At 38.1% G+C, this 22,230-nt stretch overlaps 1 protein-coding gene across 1 annotated transcript in view; it reads right to left on the bottom strand.

The window, feature by feature from the left end:
• The window catches only part of usp43b (ubiquitin specific peptidase 43b), a 97,082-nt gene extending 81,834 nt beyond the window's left edge, over positions 1-15,248 (bottom strand). The window contains exon 1 of the mRNA XM_046866114.1: positions 14,127-15,248. Within this exon, the coding sequence (XP_046722070.1) occupies positions 14,127-14,747 (621 nt within the window). The 5' untranslated portion in view covers positions 14,748-15,248. The remainder of the gene's footprint in view (positions 1-14,126) is intronic.
• Positions 15,249-22,230: the final 6,982 nt, after the last annotated feature.

The following is a 22,230-nucleotide window of genomic DNA, read 5'->3' as shown; positions in this document are numbered from 1 at the left end:
TTCCTAGAAAAAAACAGGAACCATAATTAAGGCTATGTCTATTATCATATTGTTATCGTTTTTGCTAAAGAGTCTTTATGTGAAAAATGGATCAATTTCATTAATGGGGAAAGAATCGGAATTAATAGATGGAAAAATGAAGAAAGAAAGAAAGAAAGAAAGAAAGAAAGAAAGAAAGAAAGAAAGAAAGAAAGAAAGAAAGGAAGGAAGGTGCTTTATACTTGTCACATGTACTTTACAGTCCAGTGAAATTCTTTCTTTCCATATCCCAGTAATGTCGAAAGCTTCAGCACCCCTCGAGCAACGAGGGTTAAGGGGCTTGTTTAGGGGCCACTAGGGTGGCAGCTTAGCAATACTGGGCCTTAAACTTCTGACCTTCCAACTATTAGCCCAAAGCCTTCTCCACTGAGCTATCACCTCCCTCAATATGATAAAACACTTGGAAAAGAATGTAACCCAGCTATGGAGATATAAAAAGGCAATCAGACTGTGGCCTTCAAGATTCTGAATCTTATAGCCAGAAAAGTGTACAAAGGACACGAGAAGCTATGTGAGCTATGTGTCAGTGCTTGGTGTTTAGACACATTTTTAAATAACTGATGTAACTTTCAATGCTATGAAACTGATCTTTTGTATACACTATGGTTATTTTTGAGGAATCTTTAAAAAATGTAAGTGTGGTATGCAGTTGCAAAGCGAAATGTTTCTGCAGTAGTGACACTGTCCACTTGCTCACTGTGTTGTAATTACAGCTGGCCCAACATTACTTGTTTGCATTCCACATTTTCTATTGCTGTTATTACTGCTGCACTTTTGGGAAATGATTTCCTTAATAAAATTCAAGGAAATGATACAAAAAAAATGCACACAATGCATTCAAAGTCAATCAAATTGAAAACTGGACAAAATGCTGCCTGTCTAGCGTCACCTTACAATGAATAGCAGGCCGAGTGGTAATATCACGATATTGTGAGCAAATCTACTCATTCATTCATTCATTCATTCATTCATTCGTTCATTCATTCATCTTATATCCTGGTCAAAGCTGAGCTCCAGCCCATTGCAGAAAATCATGCACACACATTCACACACTGGTTTATACCTAGAGACAATTTAGCATAACCAATCAACATGCCATACATTAGCTTTGCATATCTACCCTGTATTTGCATATTTATAGAAAGACTCAAATAAGTAATATATGAGAATATTAGCATGTCATGACCGTTTCGGGTTTGTACCGCGCTAAATAAGCGATTCCGAAAACTTTATTCAAATATTCGAATGAAAGATGTTAATTTTTCAGCATTTAAACATTTCTTATTGGAATCTATCATGCTATAGCAAGCTAGGCGCAGATAAAAATGTAAAATTGTGTACCCATTTTAATGCTGAGGGACATGAGAAGAAATGATGCTTGTAAACCTTAACATACAGCTGGAAGCAAATGTCAGATTACCAAGAACTACAAACTAAGATAATTTAATAATCCTAAATATCAGACACGCAGAGAAGCGTCTGTCAACGCTTCCGCTGACATTATCAAAAAGAGATAAAGGCGGTCTTTGCGATACAAAAAAAAAAAAGGGATGTACACCACAAGATGTGCCACTCTGTCTTAAATCTTCGAAGCAGCTCTTCTGTAAACTTTGTTCAAGGTGAATGCTGCTAATAATTAAGATACGACAGGACCTGCTGATTCGCCTCAGGGAAACAGAGCAGATTATAAGAGTCATCTGCTGCAAGCAGGCGTTTGTGTATCCCTCACATACACTGTCCCAACCACTAAAATCACATATATATATCGTCAAGAGGATGTCCTATAAGTATCGAGGAGGTCATTCTAGTGCTTTGTCATATTAAATATAGCTTCAAAATGCTTTCTAATGCAAAACTGGGGCCTAGTATATGAAATCCTCTGCTATGTTGATGCCTGACTTTCCAGTACAAATAACTTTTGAACAACTATTTTGGTTAGTTCTTGATAATAAATGTATAGATGTCTATATATCTTGGCCATTTGAGCCCAGACTCTCCAAAGTTTACTTACAGCCTCTTGCAAAACTATTGGAACAACAAAGTCTATTCATTTGTTTGTTTTATCATTTTGGTTTGAGATGTATGAAGAATATACAGATAGGATATGAAAAGAGAGTTTAGCATTCCATCTTTTGTTTCCTGGTATGTATATGCAGATATATTATACATTAAACATGGCACATTTTCTATCAGACCACTCAGCGTGTGACTGACGGGTGTTTCTTGTTCGCCAGGTATGCCCTGTAAGAAGGATTGTTTAAACAGTAAATAGCGCCGTTGTTTGAGCCGTCAGTTTCACCTGTGAACATTGCGTTTGTTGTTAAAAAGGATTATCCAGCATGAAGATCGGACAGCTGTCTATAGGAGAAAAGCAAGCCATTTCCAAGCTGAGAAAAGAGGGAAACTCAATCAGAAGCATTTCACAAACACCAATAAGGAACAGCCAAAAAAGACAATTTGGGATGTCCTAATAAAGAAAGAAACCACGGGCGCACTGAGAAGCAAGACAAGAACGGGTCGGCCAAGGAAAACAAAAACAGCTGATGAGCTGTGGAGAAAAACCCAAAAACAACAGTCAGTGACATCATAGAGCGCAGAAACGTCGAGAGCAGATATATAAAGGCCATACTCCAACATTCAAAGCTTTCATCAGCGGTAAGAGTCAGAAGCCAGACTGATGTTTACAAAAAAAGAAATAAGCAACAAAAGTGGTGGAACCAAGATTAACCTCTACCAAAGTGAAGGAAAGGCCGAAGGTCATGATCGAAAACATACAAGCTCATCTGTGAAACATTGTAGGGCTAGTGTCATGACTTCTATGGCTTTTTCTGGAACATCATTACCAACCTTTTTTGATGTAACTGGTTAATAGTAGCAGCAGAATAAATTCAGAAGTACAAAAACAGAAAGATTCTGTTTATTTACAGAGAAATGCATCCAAAGGGATCAGATAGAACTTCATCATTCAACAAGCCATTGATCGAAAACACACTGCCAACTCAACAAAGGATTTCATCAGGGGAAAAAGTAGAAGTTTGTAGACTGGCCAAGTCAATCACCAAACCGTAACCCAGTTAAGGGGGAATTTCAACCTGCTGAAGACGAGACTGAAGGGAGAAACGAGCTAAAACCAAGACGCTCAACACAGTGGGGAGAGTTGATTGCTGGATAATATGACGTCACATGTGCACTTCTAACTGACAACAAAGAGCTGTGGGGAATTTTGCACAGGCATAAACCACTTACATTTTCTTCAGAAATGTAAATTCTAGTTTACTTTTATTTACCTCAAGACTTATTTGTTCTTACAAATACATTTGCTTAACTAAAAATGGAAGAGTCTGCTACAGAAGGTACAATGTTTTTTTATGTTCAAGTTGAAAATAAAAGCTGAAATCTTTATTTTTTTGTCTTTTTGAAATCTTTTCGAATTCAACCTCATATGTTGGTAATGTACAGCAAACTTTATCCGCTAACAGGATCTTCAGAGATTTGCATACTTCGTACAAGTAAAATCGCACATCGTGTAATACGTTTTATGGTGTCTCTACAAATTGATTCATTTGATTCATAATGTACTGATGCCCACAGTTATTCCAGTGAATATATAATTAAATGGCAGTAGCAAATAAAACCATGTACTATATCTTAATAATGTGTGGGTACAAAACGGCACACTACAGCGTGCACACTATGTACAATTCCACTGATTAAAACACAAGTATACTAATATGCTAGTATACAATTTAAAAACAGAAAATTAAATTTTCAGTGCTCTGCTCAACATTAGGTTTGAGACGAATGGTGATAGTATTGGCGATACAACTATTGCTGATATGTTCAACTAAATTGTTGATCAATTTCGGCGATGTAAAAATATCTTTTAAGAAACATTGAGCCCGCTGCGTGACTTTAGAGCGAAGAAGCAAAAAAAGTCTTTCTTTGCCTCGTTTCAGCTTCCATTGTCAACGCCTGTCAAGCAGATAAAGCCATGAATGTCTTAACTCGCAAACATGAATTGGGGCTTAACTTAATAAGCGAAATCTTGTCAGGGTTCCATCACTATACATGAATTCAGTAAGCATCTCTGCTGCTGTTCAACACGCAGCACATGCACAAATAAGTAACAGTCCCTGAGTTACGATGAGATGCGTTTTGATGAGTCCATCGTAACTTGAAAAATAGTCGAGACATGGCCTAGCTTGCCCAGGAGTCTTAAAAAATGGTGATAAGTATGGGGTAGTATACAGTAAATTGTTAATCATTTCACAAATTCCAATACTTAATTTAGCAAAACAGAGCAATTTACAGTATTATACTATATACATTTACAGTACTGTACTGTATATAAGGTACATATATTTATGTGCCAGCGGGCATGTGGTCGAGCGGCAGTTCACGAATGGGGGGTGGAGCATATACACTGCTACATTTGCCTGCCGCGTAAAAATAAAAATAATTTTGGAATTTTGCCATATCGCTATCATCATCGTAAGATTGGAAAATCGTAAGTTGATCCATCGTAAACTGGGGAACCTCTGTATATAATATTATATACTAAATCTGAATACTGTAAAAGATAATATAGTAGATAAATATTTTGACTTAGTTTTATTCTGAGCTATAACTACTAACAATAATTATAATAATAATTCCAATAATTCCTGTTGTTCTAACAGGTAATTCATATATTAATAAACTGGTAATAATATTAAAAAAGACTAAACACATGTATCAGCTAACTGATGCCATTAATAAATCTTCCCCTCAACTGTCAATGATAATAAACTATGAAGAAGGTATATTCCTAATGACCTCACTAGTCTGTACAGCTCATTTCTTTCAGGAGAGCACCGAGAGCACACACACATGAGCAGCTGATAGAGCTTGAGGTTCCTCATTAATCAACATGTTTACATTTATTCTCAGGTTGCACAACATTACAAAAGTGTAATTAAAAAGAAGACGTTTCGCTTTGTCGAACAAGCTAATGAAAACGAATGAACACTCAAAAACGTGATTATTAATATCGAATAGGGAAACAGGCTGAGAGCTGGGAAAGCAGATAAAAAATTTGTTGTGATGACTCATGTGTAGTCAAGATTTCTCAGTAGAACTTGCAAAAGATATGGGCCAGATTTTCAAGAGCAATACAAAAGTTTATTAAAAGGGAAAAAAAAACAAAACAACAATAAAGAATGTTTAAATAGTGTAGTGTTGCTGCTTGAAATATTGCCTCAAACATTCTGGGAGTGGGCTACATGCTGAAGGTCTGACATTTGCAGCTCTGTCGGGGAAGAACTCTTTCTTCATCTGAAGTCCGGTAAACGTTCTCCTCCCCCTCACGCTACTCTGTTTCTCACAGAAGCGTTCGCACAGCCTGCTGAGCTGACTCCGAGCACAGGGTAAATCAGCAGCCTTGCAAATGCCACGGCAAAGACAATTTAACACCTTTGAGATTTGTTCTTCAGGATTTTCACGCAAGCCGAATCCCAAAAACACTGTGTTCACACTAGCGGCAAAAAATAAATCGCAGTGCCGAACGGGAAACCAGGCTCCTAATGAAATACTTCGCCGGGCTAAAATAAGATCTCTTTACCTGGAAGTTGAGAGGGTGAAAGAGATTATTTTATGAATGTTTTAATAAATCCCCAATAGGTCACTGCTTAAAATAGTCTTGTTAAGAAAGAGAACAATGGGGCTGGGACTGGGAATGCGACAAGTCTAACTTATGAAGGGGCTATTATCATAAAAGCTGCTCTTTGCTCTCGAGGGGATCATATTACACAGCTGACAGGATGAAATTGTACTCTCCCAAGGGTGAAGTGAGTCAGCCAGTGCTTCATCTAATAGACTTAATCTGATAAATGGCAGCATTAAGTAGTTAAATTTTTTAGAAATCTTTCTTGCATACGTTTAATCGATGGGAGGTTTTCACGAAGGGTGATTTAATGTGTTAATCCAATTGAGCAGTAATTCGGCATTGTTCTGTATGATTATAATAACAATGTGCTTAGATTTTTTCGGGGAAAAAGTCATGCTGTCCAAAAGCTACACCGGATTAAACTGATAACCTTGCAATTTTCCATTTTTTTTTTTTTTTTATTTTTTTTTTTTGCACATGATCCACTTGACCCATTATTCCATGGATTTTAAGTGAGCTGTATAACATCAGACCTGACTGAAGTATAAACATTGCTCTTATGGGCTTCAAAGGGCATGAGCAGGGCACGCTTTCATCTAAAATGGGGCTGTAAGAACAGAACCTTATAAACAGAATTACAATTTCATGACCTAAAGTTTCTAAACCTCTTCACAACCCATACTCTCCCCCCCCTCCTCAATTTCACATTTAGTCCCCACATTTTTTGCTGTTATAACAATCTCCACTATTCACTATACTATATAACACTATACTATACTATATTCACTCCACTATATAACAATCTTCACTCCTCCACAATGATCCACTAGATTTTGGAGTGTGGTTGCGGAGATTTGTGCTCAATTATCCGCCGAACTCTACTGAACACCTTTAGGAAGAATTGGAACACTGACTTCCCCCAAGGCTTCCTCACCCTACATCAGCACATGACGTAATGGTCTTAAGGCTAAATGAGAACAAATCTACACAAACACATTCCAAAATCCAGTAGAACATCTTCCCAGAAGAGTGGAGGTTATTATAACAGCAAATGGGGAATAGGATGTTCAGAAAAAATCTTATTGTCAGGTTTTCACAAACCTTTTGTCCATACAGTGTAAATATATTTTTTTAACCGCAAACAAAAGACAAAAGGTGAGCAAAGTGGAGGTAGAACGATTCAGACAAACAGGAAATTACACAAACAAGATGTAAGCCCTAGGAAATGGGCAGCCTCACCCTCAGGTTTTCACAGGTCACCTGTCCATCAAACGAGGACTTTGTTTGAGTTTCTGCTCACGAGTAACCTCCGAACGCTCTTATCTGTCTACAAGTATGCTAGGAATTTAGCCGTAACAATTCCAGTCCCACAGAGGTGAAACAGAGACAATACTATATAGAGTAAGGAAGTGAGGTGAACTATATTTTCACATTTAAAGTCACTTTCGACAGTCAACCCCAGGCCTCTCTCTTCACTCCATTCCCATTCATTCTTCATTCCCATTCATTCTTCATTCTGCTCAGGGTATTTTTTTTTAGTGAAGGGTTTATACTAAATATCAGTACTAGGGCCAGTGTACACCTGATATCCCTTCTTTACAGTTACATTTTGGTTTGAATTTTTCATTTGACTCAGAATCTAAGGCAATAAACAAACCCATGAAAGCTACATATACTACACACCATGTGACCTCATTGACCCCACACCCCCACAGAACACAATGAGAACCCGAATTTTTGCGCTGTGAATCACCACTCCTATTTTCTAAATGAAATGAAATTTCTGCTTAATCTTATATCTAATAAGACGATGAACAGGCCGTCCTCCTGTAAAGCCCTGTAGATTGTCTGCCACATCAGAAGTGCTCTTCAAATGAAAGGGTTTGCAATTTTCCATAGAAAAATCTAAAAAGCTGTTTTTAATAATCATACCAGATGTGCCTGATTTGTGGCGTGCTCATAGATGTATAAATTTGCTTCTCTTTTTGCTGTTTTTTTCGCACCTCTTTCACAAGACGTCCTCCATCTTTTATCTCTGTAAATGGTGTTTTCTTCCACCGAGCAAGTATATTCTGCAGCTGATGGAGGTGTTTGTACTGCCAGTTATTCGGATTTTCTCATCTCTATCAAAGATGCCAGGATCGCCCTGTCAACTTTGTCATTGTAAGCGCGTACAATTTGTGGATTATCCTGCAAAGTGAACGGGCTATTTGTCATTTTGACACCGCAGGTAAACGAGTTTGTTTTCACCGTGTCAGCATGACTAAAATATTTGGTGCATTTCGAAGATTCAAAACCGAAAAACTGCCTGCGGGAGTCTTGAAATGAAAGCATTAGGCCGGTCCATTCAAGGATCGAGTCGAGCTTTCGTCATTCATTTTCGCATACACCGATAATAATAAAAATACACAAAAGAGACCATAATTGTCAAGAAGAGTATCAAATATATGCCATTAAATTGTTGCTCATTGGTTAAATTTGAAACACCGAGAGCAACTAGTCATCTATTAGTGTCAAGCCCCTAGCATGAGTGCTGTTCAAGAGTGCTATAGGTCAAAAACAACAAAATCCTGAAATGCAATTCGAACGGCAGCTTAAGAAGCAGTGAATGCAGTATTAGATTATAATAACAGACAAGCTTTCACTGTGCTACATCCCAAACCACAGCTTTGATAAATACAGTTCATTTTATAACTTAAGATAACATCACAGCAAGAAAGAACACAACGTAGACAAGCTGCCTGTCCCCTAAAGGAATAAAAAACAAATAAGTCAAGTAGAGTTCTAAAAAAAAAAAAAAAAAAAACCACGATATAATGATATTATTTAGTTGCTTACACAGCTTTTCAGTAATCTTTTGAATCAGCAGTTTACACTCTTCAACCCCCAACTTAAATCCCCCACCACCCACACACACCTATCCCCAGGCCTAGTTTACAATGCTCTCGTTATGTCACATATTGCATAATGAGAACGATTAAATAGAAACTGTGCTATGGAGAAACGGATATCAACTAAAGCACACAACCGGATTAACTTCACACTTTCTTCTGTTCAGCCACTGCTGCCTCTTCTCCTCTGTTATAATGGCATGTGTTGAATGAATGATAGTTACAGTATGCTGGTAGTCTATTATACAGTGGGTGGTTTAAATTACAGGGCAATAAAGACAGCTCACTTCTGGTTCTTGTCCAAGGCATTTATTAAGCTCAGCAGACCTACACAAGTAGGTGTTACTTCATAAACCAGACCAGACAAAAGTCACATCTTTCTCAGACTAACAGTTATGCAAAAAGAGCAGTCGATGGCAGAAATGTAACTGAGCCTGACCTCTGTATAATTTATCAAATCAGCTGTAATGCATGAACTGTCTGCCCAACTGCTTACACTACAGCATTCACTTTGGTGAGTTTGGCGCTATTGTCGTCCACCATCCAATCCTACTTGGGCTTCTGACATTTTAAAAGGCGGATACAGCTGCATATGATCAAGCTCTGACCTAGTCCCATTTCAGATGTTGCTGAGCGCATCTCCACCATGCAGCTATAGACAGAATTGAGGAGGAGAGAGGAGGATGATTAGTCATTGGGCTATAAGGAACTCCCTGTTGAAGGATGTGAGCCTAAAATTAAAGCGATCGCGCTCTCCGAATCTATGACTTCACCTACCCACGCTTGTGCCGAATTGAAAAACTGATTCCTTGACTGATTTTTGTACAATTATCAAAAGACAGTGGTTGTGATTTTAATGTGAATAAGGATCTAAACCTGCTATGCTGTGTCGGTTTGGGGTTCTGACTCCGCATCCTTCAGATGGTCAATGCCAAGGAAGTGAGCACAATGCTGATGTCTGAGTATAAAGAGAAACCACAAAATGGGGGAAATCTGACCCAAAGTGAAAAGAATGAGGGGTCTGTTGTTTGGAGTGGAAACAGACTCCAGCCTCGTAGCTGTGTATTAGCAGAAATCCAGTTCATTTATCACACAAGAGCAGGAACAACACATGGTTTAGTAAAGGGAAAAAAAAATCACTTAACCAGGCTAGCAACACAGAGCCACATGCTACTGCAGAGCTTTGTAGCACAGGAAACCTGTAGCTCCGAATGTAGTCGCAAGCTGTTGAGAGGAAAACTCCATATGGTGTAGAGATTTGTGTACAAGGCGAGAAAGAGAAAGGGATAGATGGCACTATGACAACGGCAGTATTTATTGCAACTACTATGCATCATGTATCACAATGAGACTTTGTTTAAAACTGTGATCATTCTCAAAACAGGGCATGCAAGTGTATACATTTTCACTGCCCCTGGTGGACAGGAGGGAGGAAATCAAACCTGATTTAGTTCTACACCATGACACGTGTTTTCTACAATGATCTCGTCACCAATAATAATATTAGTGATGGTTTTTAGAGTATATAAATAGTGTTTTGTAGAAGTAAAGTATCTTGCTGTTGTGTTTGAGTCACAAGTAAAAGATAATTTGTGATTCAGAGTTCACTGTGAGTCGTCAACCCATAATTAGTGTAAATCCAACATGCTATTACTTGGATTGAGACTACAAACACACACACACACACACACACACACACACACACACACACACACACACACACACACACACACACATTCACACACCAAGTTCTTTCTACATACATACCACAGTGACCCTAGTTGTTTTTCCCACAGGATGAATTTCACCCTGTGTGTGAGACTGTGTGGCAGTAATATCACACTGTACAGCCTTGGATTTAAAATATGCATCTTTATAAAAAAATATATGAAGTGATTAAAAATACAAATTACAATTACCTGCTGTGTACATTATTTAAAAGAAATAACACCAAGCCCTTTATACCTTATAATTATTCTCCCTCTATTTGAATGATGTGCATTAACTGCAGCCCAGCAGGCCAGTACATTTAACACAATGCTCTTCATGTGACGATGAACCACAGCAGATCCGTGGCTCTGACCGGTAATACACAGCATGAAGTGTAAAAAGAAACAGACAAACAAAAAACCTTAAACTCAGTAAAGACAACTTGATATATGAGCTGATATCAAATTTACATTTGAAAAATACAACTTAGACAGTCTGAGAAGGAAACAAGACCTGAACTAAGCTAACAGATGATCATTTTATTTGAACAAGAATGTATTAAAGTTTTCCTACAAACTTATCAACAGTTTCCTATTAATGATTTACTATGTAAAAGAAACATTTCGTTATCATGGAAACTTGACTTCATAAATTTAGGACACGTTTACCAAAATAGGCAGCATTTGCGTGCTCCCAAAATAAAATCTGTCCTATTCAAAAGGCAGAAGGATGGCTCTCTTCCCATCCACTTCACTCTCCCAAATTTGAAGGCAACATGCAGAGGACAGAACAGTCACACTGAAGCTAGAAATGAATAAATGAAAGTTAATTGCTTGTCAAATGAACATTACTAACAGCTATAATATGTTATATTAGTGTTCGGATTTAACGTCAGCTATCTCATGTAACCCGACTTCGTATAACCACAAAGAATTGATGTACGCTATGTGGAACCTATACCTGACCGTCACACCCAGACTGTAACTACAAAGTTGCACACAATTGTTCAATCTTTGTTTTTGTATTTGTATTGTTTAGCATTACGATTTCTCTTCACTGGAACTGACAGACCCAAACCTGTTCTACATTGACAATACTCCTGTGCACTCCAGGAAGGCACGGTTCGGCAAAGCTGGAGCGGAAAAACTCAAGTGGCCTGCATAGATCCCTGAACGTGTGTGAGCTGAGCTGGACCGTCGACTGAAACCCAGACACTGTACAGGTGTGTTTAATCGAAGTTAAACAGGTTTGATTGTTTAAAGAAAGCTGCATTACCAATTTCCTGTCTTATGACAGTCTCTATGCGCATATTAATCACATCAGCAACAAACTCTGCTGGTCGGGCACTATTAAATACGACCTATTTTTTTGTTAACAACGACAACAACAACAAAAAAAATACACAGGAATTTGTGTAGAGTTTGTGGTGAGACGCTACACAGGTATGAGTAATGCCAGCTCAGTGCATGTAGACACCCTTGATGACCTTGATGACAAAGCAGCATGGTCTTAATATAAATGAAAATGTTTTCTGGGCAGATCACATTAATACGTCTATAAAAGATGCTTACAAAGGTGGTGTGTGTTGTGAAATATAACCTGGTACTCTGATATGGTGTCTAATCCCCATTCTACATGCTTTTTCCCATTTTAGCAGACAGGCAATTCGATTACTTCAGCCCTGCAGTGTTTTGGGTGGTTTTTTTGTTCTTAAAAAGCAGTAGGCAATGTGTGGATGTTATTTTTGAGGCAATAAACATAAAGTAGAAAACGTTCATAATCGGAATTGATTTCTCGAATGCGTTGTCTGCGATTTGCGAAATGATTTAAAGCTCATCTCTGTTCTGACGCACACCTTTTCCTTATTAGACAAAATGCTTATTTAACACTATACTAAATATTCAAAAGGTGTGGCAGGTATCTCTCAGTGGTGAGGCGTTTTTTTCAAGTGGCGTAGAAACCAGCTTCTGTTTAGTAGATGGAAGAAAAATTGGAGTACAGTACTCACTAAGCATCGTATCACAGTACAGTCTGAGTAAAATTACTCTTAATCACTAGATGTCAAGACCATGGCATTAAGATTGATAAAGCCTGAAAGTTTGGTCAATGCTTGTTTACTGCTGTTCATTACTTCACCAGGTAAAAACACACAACAACATTACTTCAAACTCTGGCTTGTGACCTAAAAGCCCTAGTCCCATTTTAACTTTGTGAGGTCCTACATCCCTGACACTTTTAGTTTACTCTTACTGTTTACTATAAGAGGCAGGACGTGGCATCCTAACGCCTGCCTTAACACAATTTGCAAAGCACTACCTCGATCTTTCTGGCACTGTGAACAGCATCGATATTTCCAGGATGCAAAACATACCCAGAAAATATATAGCGAAGGTCACACAATACACTGGTGTACTATCAAGAAAAGAGGAAGACAATGTTGGTGATAAAAAGAATGGGACACCAGCCTATAGCAGAACACTATGTGTACAAGTTGACACACACGTTGACACCGGGGGCAATTTAGTAGAATCAATCCGCCAAAACATCCCTGCTTTTGGGAGCTGAGAGGAAATAAAACATACAGAGGAAACCCACACAGACATGCAGATTGAACCAGCGACCACATTCATCAGCAGGAGCAATATGCATGATAATGCATGGACATTTTTCTTTTTTGTTCAGTGCTGCCCTGCAATTTGTACACTTTTCTGTATGAATTCAGTCATTTATTTATTGGAGGGATGTTTTCACTATTAATAGCTCACTCCAGGTTCTTCGGCTCGACATGACTTGTACAGCCGAACGCACTATTAAAAAAAGAAAATGGCTAATTTATGCTAATTGCCCAATTACTGTCCTGTTACAACATCAAAGCTGAAGCATTTCTTGACTGGCTCGAAACTGACTTTCTCTGTCGCTCCATTGCATCATCTTTTTTTTTTCTTTTTACGGTGTTAAACATCAAAAGTGGTCAAATTTCCTGGTCACACTTACTCAGAATATTTCTCACATAAAATGCGCCGTATAACGCAATTCTGAAGATAAAAAAACACGTAAGAGGAGTTGGTGATGACGTGAAAAGAGAGGCATACTGTGGACCGCAAAATGGGGTAGTATGCATGTAATAACCAGTGTATAGCAGTATGTTCTTCACTAGGTTCTTCAGCAGTATGCAGTAGACCAGTTATTCAGTATGCTGTTTCCAGCGCAGCCAATAATTTATTTATTTATTTATTTTTAATACAAACAACTTCCTGTTTGCTTAGTTTCAACAGTTACTATAGCATGTGGCCTCTACCAGTGACACATATACGATATATACACACATACACACACTATATGAACAAAAGTATGGGGACACCTGACCTGTCCTGTCATATGTGGTCCATCTTCAAACTGGTACCACAAAACTGGAGGCACACAATTATATAGGATGTCTTTAGATGCAGTGTAACAAAATGTTGTGTTCACTCGACTTTAAAAACGCAAAAGTTCCATGAAGATTTGGTTTGGAGCAGAAGATCTTAAATGGGCTGCTACAAAGCTCTGATCTCAGCCGTACTGAAGACCTTTGGGATAAATTTGGAGCGCTGACTGAAGCCCATGCCTCATCACCCTACATCAGTACCTGACTTTACTAAGAGCCTCGAGGCTGATGAACACAAATGTCCACAAGCACAATCAAAAATCTAGTGGACCAACAGAACAGTGGAAGGAATTATTAGAGCAAACTGAGACTCAATGTGAAACGCTCAGGTGTCCACAAACTTGTGCGTTTGTGTGTGTGTGTGTGTGTGTGTGTGTGTGTGTGGTGAGAATGAATGGATGAGGTGTTGTGTGACCTTAAACTCCACTGAGAGTTGTGGAGTGTACTCCAGCGTCCAGAGCGCCCTCACGAGCGCCGCCAGCTGCTCTGTCACCTCCCCCGGAGCGAGCTGCGCGTCTTCACTCCTCACTTTCTTCGCGTGATTCATCATGTTCTCACCAATGTCCATCTTATACTGCGCCAAGCCGAGATACTCAGCGAGCAGGTCGGTGTTGCTCAGGCATTGCACCACGGCGTTCATGAAGCAGGTGTTCCCGTGGTTCTTCAGCCCCAGGACGCCGGGAGTCTTTTCGCCGTAAGACAACGAAAGCCGCTCTCTGAGTGAACTGCGCGTCTGGAGAGTGGAAGTTCTCCCCGAGCGCTCCCGCTCCTCCTCTTTCCTCACACTGGCCGAAGTGGTGCACGGCGCGGCGACCCGGAATCCACCGTCATCGTCCTCGGCGTCCAGCGGCTCGGCGGCGTGTCTGCCGTGAGTCCAGGCGCCTAAACTTTTAAAAATCCTCGCCACGAAAGTCCCGACTGATTTAAATGACTTCTTGCGGAACGGTTTTCCGACGGCTCGCTTTTTCTCCTTGTGTTTGGTGGCCTTGAATTTCCGCGATGTCCCCTTCTTTACTTGCTGCTCGCGCTTTTCCATGGCTGGTGTTGTTTCTCTCGAGACGCCGTCAGGAGGAAGAGGAGGAGGAGGAGGACAATCAGGCTACAAGCGAACGAGACGAGACGCGCATTTGTCTCGATTTGTCTCCGTCGCGTTCCTTGCACGCGCCGCTCGGCTCACTCCGGGGAGCACGGGCGAAAGGAGCGCATGTTTGTACACACTAGCGCGCGCGCACACACGCTCTCTCTCTCTCGCTTAGCGCGCGGTTGGTGCCGTGATTCCGCTCGAGCGCGCTCAAAGTGGCGGGTAGTTTGCGACGCGCGCGCCTCATTGGTGAACTGGAGCTTGAGCGCTCCTCCCGCTCTCGAGATCGTCTTACCATTTGTTCAAAAGTGCAAACTACTCAATGGTGCGGGATGAGGTAGAACTGGAAAGACCACATAGTATCAAAATTGCATGCTATTAAAAACATGGACAGCTCAGGGTTGTCCCACGTGACAGCATAATTTCTCAAAAAATAAAAAAGAATAACATGCAACCTTTCCTGCTCTCTGTGGTGGTACATGCCTTTGCAATATGTGTGTATCTTTCATGGGGAGATTAGGGAAGTGCCTTTATGCTTTTATTTATCAAACTATATATATATATATATATATATATATATATATATATATATATATATATATATATATATATAGGACCAATCAGAGTTTAAAAACAAAGTTTGGACACACCTTCTCCTTCAGTGCTCCTTCATCGTACATAAACATTGAAGACATCAAACTATGAAAGAACGTACAGAATTATGTAGTAAACAAAACACTTTTAAACTCAAGGCTTTCTCTTGTCAGATTCACGAGGTAGACGTTTTTCAGCTCAAAGATGTGCCTTGTCAAGTCTTCATTTGTGACCTTTCTTGACCATCAGTTGTCTTGCACAGTGAAAAGAAGGTGTACAGGGTCAATAGTCCCATTAATGCGCCTACAACTACTTTATAAATCTATATTATGGCAAGAAACATTCGGTCCATCATTATTTTAAGAAAAGGTCAGTCACTAAGAAAAAATCTAATAAAATACATTTTAAATGTATCCCCAAGTGAAGTCTCCAAAACCATCAAATGCTGTGGTGAGTGTTTTTGTTCGACAATATCATGTGCAATATAATTTAATAATCTAACAATTTTATGTGCAAAATCTTCACATCATCACGGGCAATATCAGTTGACTATATCATGTATAATAGTTTCATACTTTTATGTAGAATATCTTTTATACACTTATGTGCAATATTATTTAACTGTATCTAATGAAACAGGATTTCCTGAGAAATATCCCAGGAAAGGAAGACCAGGCGCTACCTCTGCTGCACTGGATAAATTTATTAGAATTACCAGATTCAGAAACCACAGATTTACATAAATACTTCTCGCTGTTCAAGTGACAGACATATTTCAACATCCAGTGTTCAGAGGAGACCGAGTCAGGACTTCATGGTTGAATTGCAGAAAACTAACCAGTACTTTAGAAGAACAGCAAGCAAAAGGGACTTGAATGGACCAAGAAACACAAGGAATGGACATCAGATCAGTGAAAAACAGACGTTGGTCCAATGAGGTGATACTTTTGGTGATGTAGTGAAAATTGAGGGAACACTTACCAGCATGGCTAAACAGAATTTCCCAAAGACATGCCATCCCATCTGTTTTTCACTGAGTGGGACCATCATTTGGACCATCAACAGGACAATGGCCCCAAACACACCTCTAGGTTATGTAAAAGCTATTTGTTCAAGAAGGCAAGTGATGGAGTGCTACATCAGGTGACCAGGTCTTCACAATCACCCGATCTAAATCCATCTGAAATGGTTTGGAATGAGTTGGAAAGGAAAAGCAGCCACCAAGCACTTAACACCTCTGGGAACTCCAGAAAACCATTCCAGGTGACTACCTCATGAAGCTGACTGAGAGAAAACCAGTCCAGTGTTAAAGTGATCAGTTGTGCAGCAAAACAATCGACTATACTTTTCATACTACTACATGCACCTTAGGTGAAATATACAAATGAAGTTTAAATAAGGTGTACCACTAAGTGTACCATCAGAAATCCCAGTAAAATATATGGTTCAGTACCTTCTTACTGAGATAGTGTGGATAATTATGGACTGTGCAGGTTAAAGCGGCATTTACTGTTTAATTATGCCACAAGCCCTTATTGTTGGTCAGAGTTAAAAAAAAAAAAATACATATTTCCCTTCCATACCCTTACTTCTCTCGTTTCATCTCCCTTTCATGTAACACACAATTACAAGAGGAAATGAAATTGAACCTGTATACCTCACACCTTATTTTCAATCTTGCATTCTTTTTCGGATATCCGTGCTTGTGCTTCATTACTTATCCAAGCAAACTGATCCAAGTGAAAATTGTCAACACTCTTGTACTTCTATGTATTATATTTAAAAGTTTTGCTAATCTCTGTAAATAATAATAAAAAAAGGTACCATGTTATGCGTAACTTCATCATCATGCTGTCTTGTGTAGGTGCAATACTGTATAACTGCATTTATATTGTACATGCTTACAATCTTATCAGGGTTCAATCTTGCACCCTGTCTTTATTTGTTTGTTTCCCTTTACAGGAGAAACAAAAGGGCTCAATCCAGTTTTTTTTAAATAGTTTATTTTACTGTTATGTGTACAGAATTTGTTTATCATGTAAGCATTAAAGTACAATAACTACTTTTGAATGTGTTACATGACCAAAAACCTCTGACTTAATGGACGCTTTAGGAAACACATGCACAATGGGTGATTTCTGAAAATACCACTACTTTGCTGATATGAATACCAGAAGAAAGGAAACTTCTTTAATAACACAAAAATATTCTCTAAATCCATATTAGCATTACGCATAAATTATGTGCCCCAACCTTCACATCACACTGCATTTGGATTAACTCCGTATCTCCACAGCAAGTGTAATCATCTTCGGTTCTTAGCTTCACTGGCTACTCAATCCCTGGTGGTCTAGTGTTTAGGATGCGGTGCTCTCACCGCTGCGGCCTGGGTTCGATCCCCGGTCAGGGAACCAACCCCAGCCACTTTCAGTGCCGGTCCCAAGCCTGGATAAACGGGGAGGGTTGCGTTAGGAAGGGCATCCAGCGTAAAAACGTGCCAAATCAAATGTGCGGAGGATCCGCTGTGGCGACCCCTGATGGGAGAAGCCGAAAGAAAGTTTAGCTTCACTGGTTACTCAAATTTTTCTCAAGCTAAGACTAGCATCTAAGTAGCCATCTTCATCTCTGTCACTATCTGGGTTTAGTCTGAAGAGATGATCAAGCCAGAAAAAAGATCCATCAAACCATCTCATAGGATGCTGTTTGTTTGAATACGATTAAACAAATCCTTTCCTTTGCATTAAGATCTTTGTAAAAATGTCATGTTTTTTTTACTCAGCATCGTCAGTTTGTAACTATAAACCACTCAGCAACTTGCAGTGACTGTACTATAAAGTCAGCACATTTTTGCTCATTATTTGTCAAAGAAATCTTAAAGCTGATTCTGATTTAATAAGCCGGTGTGTTCCTCAACAGTAAAACGGTCTCAGCCTTTGTGCTTCTGCTAATTAGCCCTCTCTATGCAAATGTGAGAGAGGATAATGTCTATCATCCCAAGTGGCACAGAGCGCTTGAAAAATGTGTGCACGAAAGAGCCATTATTGTCACCGCATTTGGCAGCTCTTGACTCTCAGCTTTTGCCTGGTGGTAAAAAGTATTTTAGGTTAGATTTACAACCTGAAACACCTCATGCTAATTTTAACCGCAGGTAATTTTTTATTTTTATTTCCCCGCATTGCTACAGTGAATGAAAAGAAGAGTGTGGTGCTGGAGAGCAGAAATGATGAGCAGCTGAAGGAATTGTGGAGCCTTCAGATCCATCACAAGCACTTCATATTTTTTTTTTGTCTTTACAATAAGTAATGTGTTCATAAAATAATATAAAAACCCATAAACATATGGAAATCCCCTTACGAAAATACACAGCGTGGCATGCAGACAAAATATTTATATACTGCCAAAGTTCTACACCATAAACCTTCCAAGCTTTAAAAAATTATTTGGATAAAATACAAATCTGGTCATTCATGTGACCCGGGATGATCTGAAGCCCAAACTGCTAATCCATGTGGGTTGAACCTTATGAAATGAAGTCGATTTACTATTAATTTGAATCTGCTCTAACTAAGACGCAGGCATTTCAGAACACCTGTGAGCAACGGAAACAAAAATAGCAACCCTGCTGCAGTGTTTGGCACCACAGTGACGTCTGCACCCAGAACTGCAGCTGAGACTGAGCAGCCAGACAGCCTGCTATCAAAGCAGCATTTTAGAGCAACACATAGAGGTCATTCGTGCACTTTCAATCATGAGTATTTCTTTAGGAAAATTCAGCATGAGAAATTACCATAGACTAGAAATTTCAATGCATACCTGTGTAATGCTTTCTCTAACACATACTCTCTAACATGTCACATACTGCATATTCACAAAATATTTTACACAGCCCTAAAATAGCAGCTACTCTATTACCTTTGGGGGAAAAAAAAGATTATTCCTTGATTGTCTGGATAGATCTGGCTTATTAAATGGATTCAAATTTAAATATAACCATTTTAAAATAATTTCTTTTAAAAACCCTTAAAAATCTTTCAAAAAAAAAAAATTCTTTAGAGCTTAACACAAGTCTTAATTAAATGATCTTACCGACATATTATTGGCCAAAAAAATGAGCAAAAATTACACACACACACACACACACACACACACACACACACACACACACACGCACACAAAAAAAACTTTGTATAGGATACTATAACATATATCCTAACTATAACAATAGTTAAGCAATGTGAGTAAACTTGTGGACAGATTTTTACAGAAAGAAAAAACTAAATTTTTCTGTTTAGTGCCAATTTCTTCAAATATTTGATAAAAAAAAAATCATTATCATGATTTGTACCTTTGTGTACAAAAAGACAAAATTAGTGAATTTCCCTGTTTATGGCTCTTTTCCCACCAAACACTTCACTGCTTTAAAAGTAAACAAGTAAATGGTGGCACAGGAGTGTCTCAGGAGTGCATTTGTTTCATTCTCGTTCATTTTCAATGATCCTGTTAAAAGCATTAAAAGTGCAATATTTTGCCATTTCTGACTTATTTTTGGTCCGGATCAAATAAACAAGTGATAAAGGATTTACACCAAGTAGCTCAGAAAAGGTTAAAGAAATGGACAGAGCATTGCACAAAATAATAGCAAAATGTTCCGACTTTCATTGTGCTTAACAGTAGGGGATCCAGTGATTCTAAATTGTTATTAGGTTTGCACGAGAGAGAGAGAGAGAGAGAGAGAGAGTGTGTGTGTGTGTGTGTGTGTGTGTGTGTGTGTGTGTGTGTGTGTGTGTGTGTGTGTGTGTGTTTAGTGCCATATGATTGACAGACCCAGGACAGGCAGATCCTCTACAACCCTGACTAGAATAAAGCACTTACTGAAAATGAATGAATGAATAAATACATTTCTATGACTTTTTCTCACTATGACTACAGAAGGTCATATTTGAATCCAATGCTCTTGCAAGAGATTTCACCCACACTGTTCAATTATTATACTATGTTAAATAATAATGTACCTGTATTTGCTGTCAAGAATGAAACCTGGAACCTTACCAACTTTCCAGACTAATATTTAATAAGAAATAAAATTAGAGCTTGTCTTGGATTTCACTATGGTCTATAGTAAATTGATCAAAACAATGTAACCTGTGAAAACACATGACAAAACTGATGTGGAGAGCCGCTTTAACAAATACAGGTATACAAGGGAAAATCTAAAGATGACACTGGGTAGGTAGCATTGCTGCCTCACAGCTCCAGAGTGGTTCTGAATTTTCTTCCCACCTTCCTAAACATGCCAGTATTTAGATGTATGATTTCTGTGTATTTGAAAGTGTCATGGATGGCGGTATGTGAAGGGGTGGTTTAAGAGCGCTCTGCTGATCAGCTGGAATGTTTCACAAATTCAAGGGGGGGGAATTCAAGGGAATTAAATTGAATTAAAACCATTTTAGTTCCTTAAAGTTTAGTTTATATGTTGCAATATTGGTTTTATGCAGTTTTATATGGTAATTAGTGACTAATTGTATGCTATACAGAGAAACTAAAAAAAAAAAAAAAAAACAACAAACAACAAAAAAAAAACCCAACGCTCGCATTTAGCATCATATTTAGAAATAAAGCCCCCTCTAGCGGCAATATAGAAAACATTACACTTTGCACATTAAATTTGCCATTAATTCATATTTTATTTTAATTAAATAATTTCAAGGAGAAAATAGGGATGAAGGTGGAGATAAGTAATACCTATTATTATTATTATTATTATTATTATTATTATTATTATTATTATTATTATTATTTCTACTGAAAAGCTTCATAAGTGTACCTTTGGGTCTGGTAGCTTTTATTAAATCCACACAAAATTTTATTTTATTTTTCAAACCCTGGCTTTAATGACATCTTCCAAATAAACATTCCTGTAGTGGTTAACAAATGAGAAAAAGTGAAGGACTCTCAGCTCGATGTATCTTTCATAGAAATAAAAAACCTGCAATCCTTTAAAATCTGTAAGCAATTAAACCAGTAAATCGGATCGCTAAAACACTTAGCTTGAGCTAAAACTGCGCTAAAATATTTAGAGATGTTATATTATTATATATAGTATTAACATATTTGATATGTTATTCTGAATTATAAAGTCATACAAAATGGAGCCTTGAGCACAAACCAGCCACTTAAAAGTATCTTATTGGTCACTTAAGGCATTTTGCTATATCCCTCAGTGTTGTCTGTGTTTCCAGCATATGAAAAAAAAAAAATCATATGCAAGAATATTAATAGTATGTATAATCCATTGATAAATGAAATGCATCATGCCAAACTGTCCTCCAATAAGAGAAGTCCATTTACAGACTTATATGTATTGTAATGTTGATTTTGGGTAGCTTAAATAGGTTAACAAATCATTATTGTATTATTGTTGAATTTTTTGTTTCTGCACCTCTTTACTGTGCAGATGTCAGACTTGGAATAATGCACACAACAACAACAACAACAACAACAACAACAACAACAACAATAATAATAATAATAATAATAATAATAATATATAAAGACCAATTTCCACAATGTGTTATTTGCCATTACACAAATCAATAAATTAAATAAAAACAATAAATATTTAGTAACTAAGACAAACCTCAATAATTAGGTCAGTAATGGAGTGGTGTGATGGGTTCATTATTAATTATTATTATTGATTTATGTAATAAAGTTTGTGTATGTATATATATATATATATATATATATATATATATATATATATATATATATATATATATATATATGCTGATGTGATAGAAAATGATGACACCTCTTGAAAACCTTTAATCAAACTTCCAGTCTT

Source organism: Silurus meridionalis, chromosome 14 (genome assembly GCF_014805685.1).
Source record: "Silurus meridionalis isolate SWU-2019-XX chromosome 14, ASM1480568v1, whole genome shotgun sequence".
NCBI classification, from domain to species: domain Eukaryota; kingdom Metazoa; phylum Chordata; class Actinopteri; order Siluriformes; family Siluridae; genus Silurus; species Silurus meridionalis.
The sequence above is the reverse complement of the archived record's forward strand: the minus strand, read 5'-3'. Positions and strand labels throughout refer to the sequence as shown.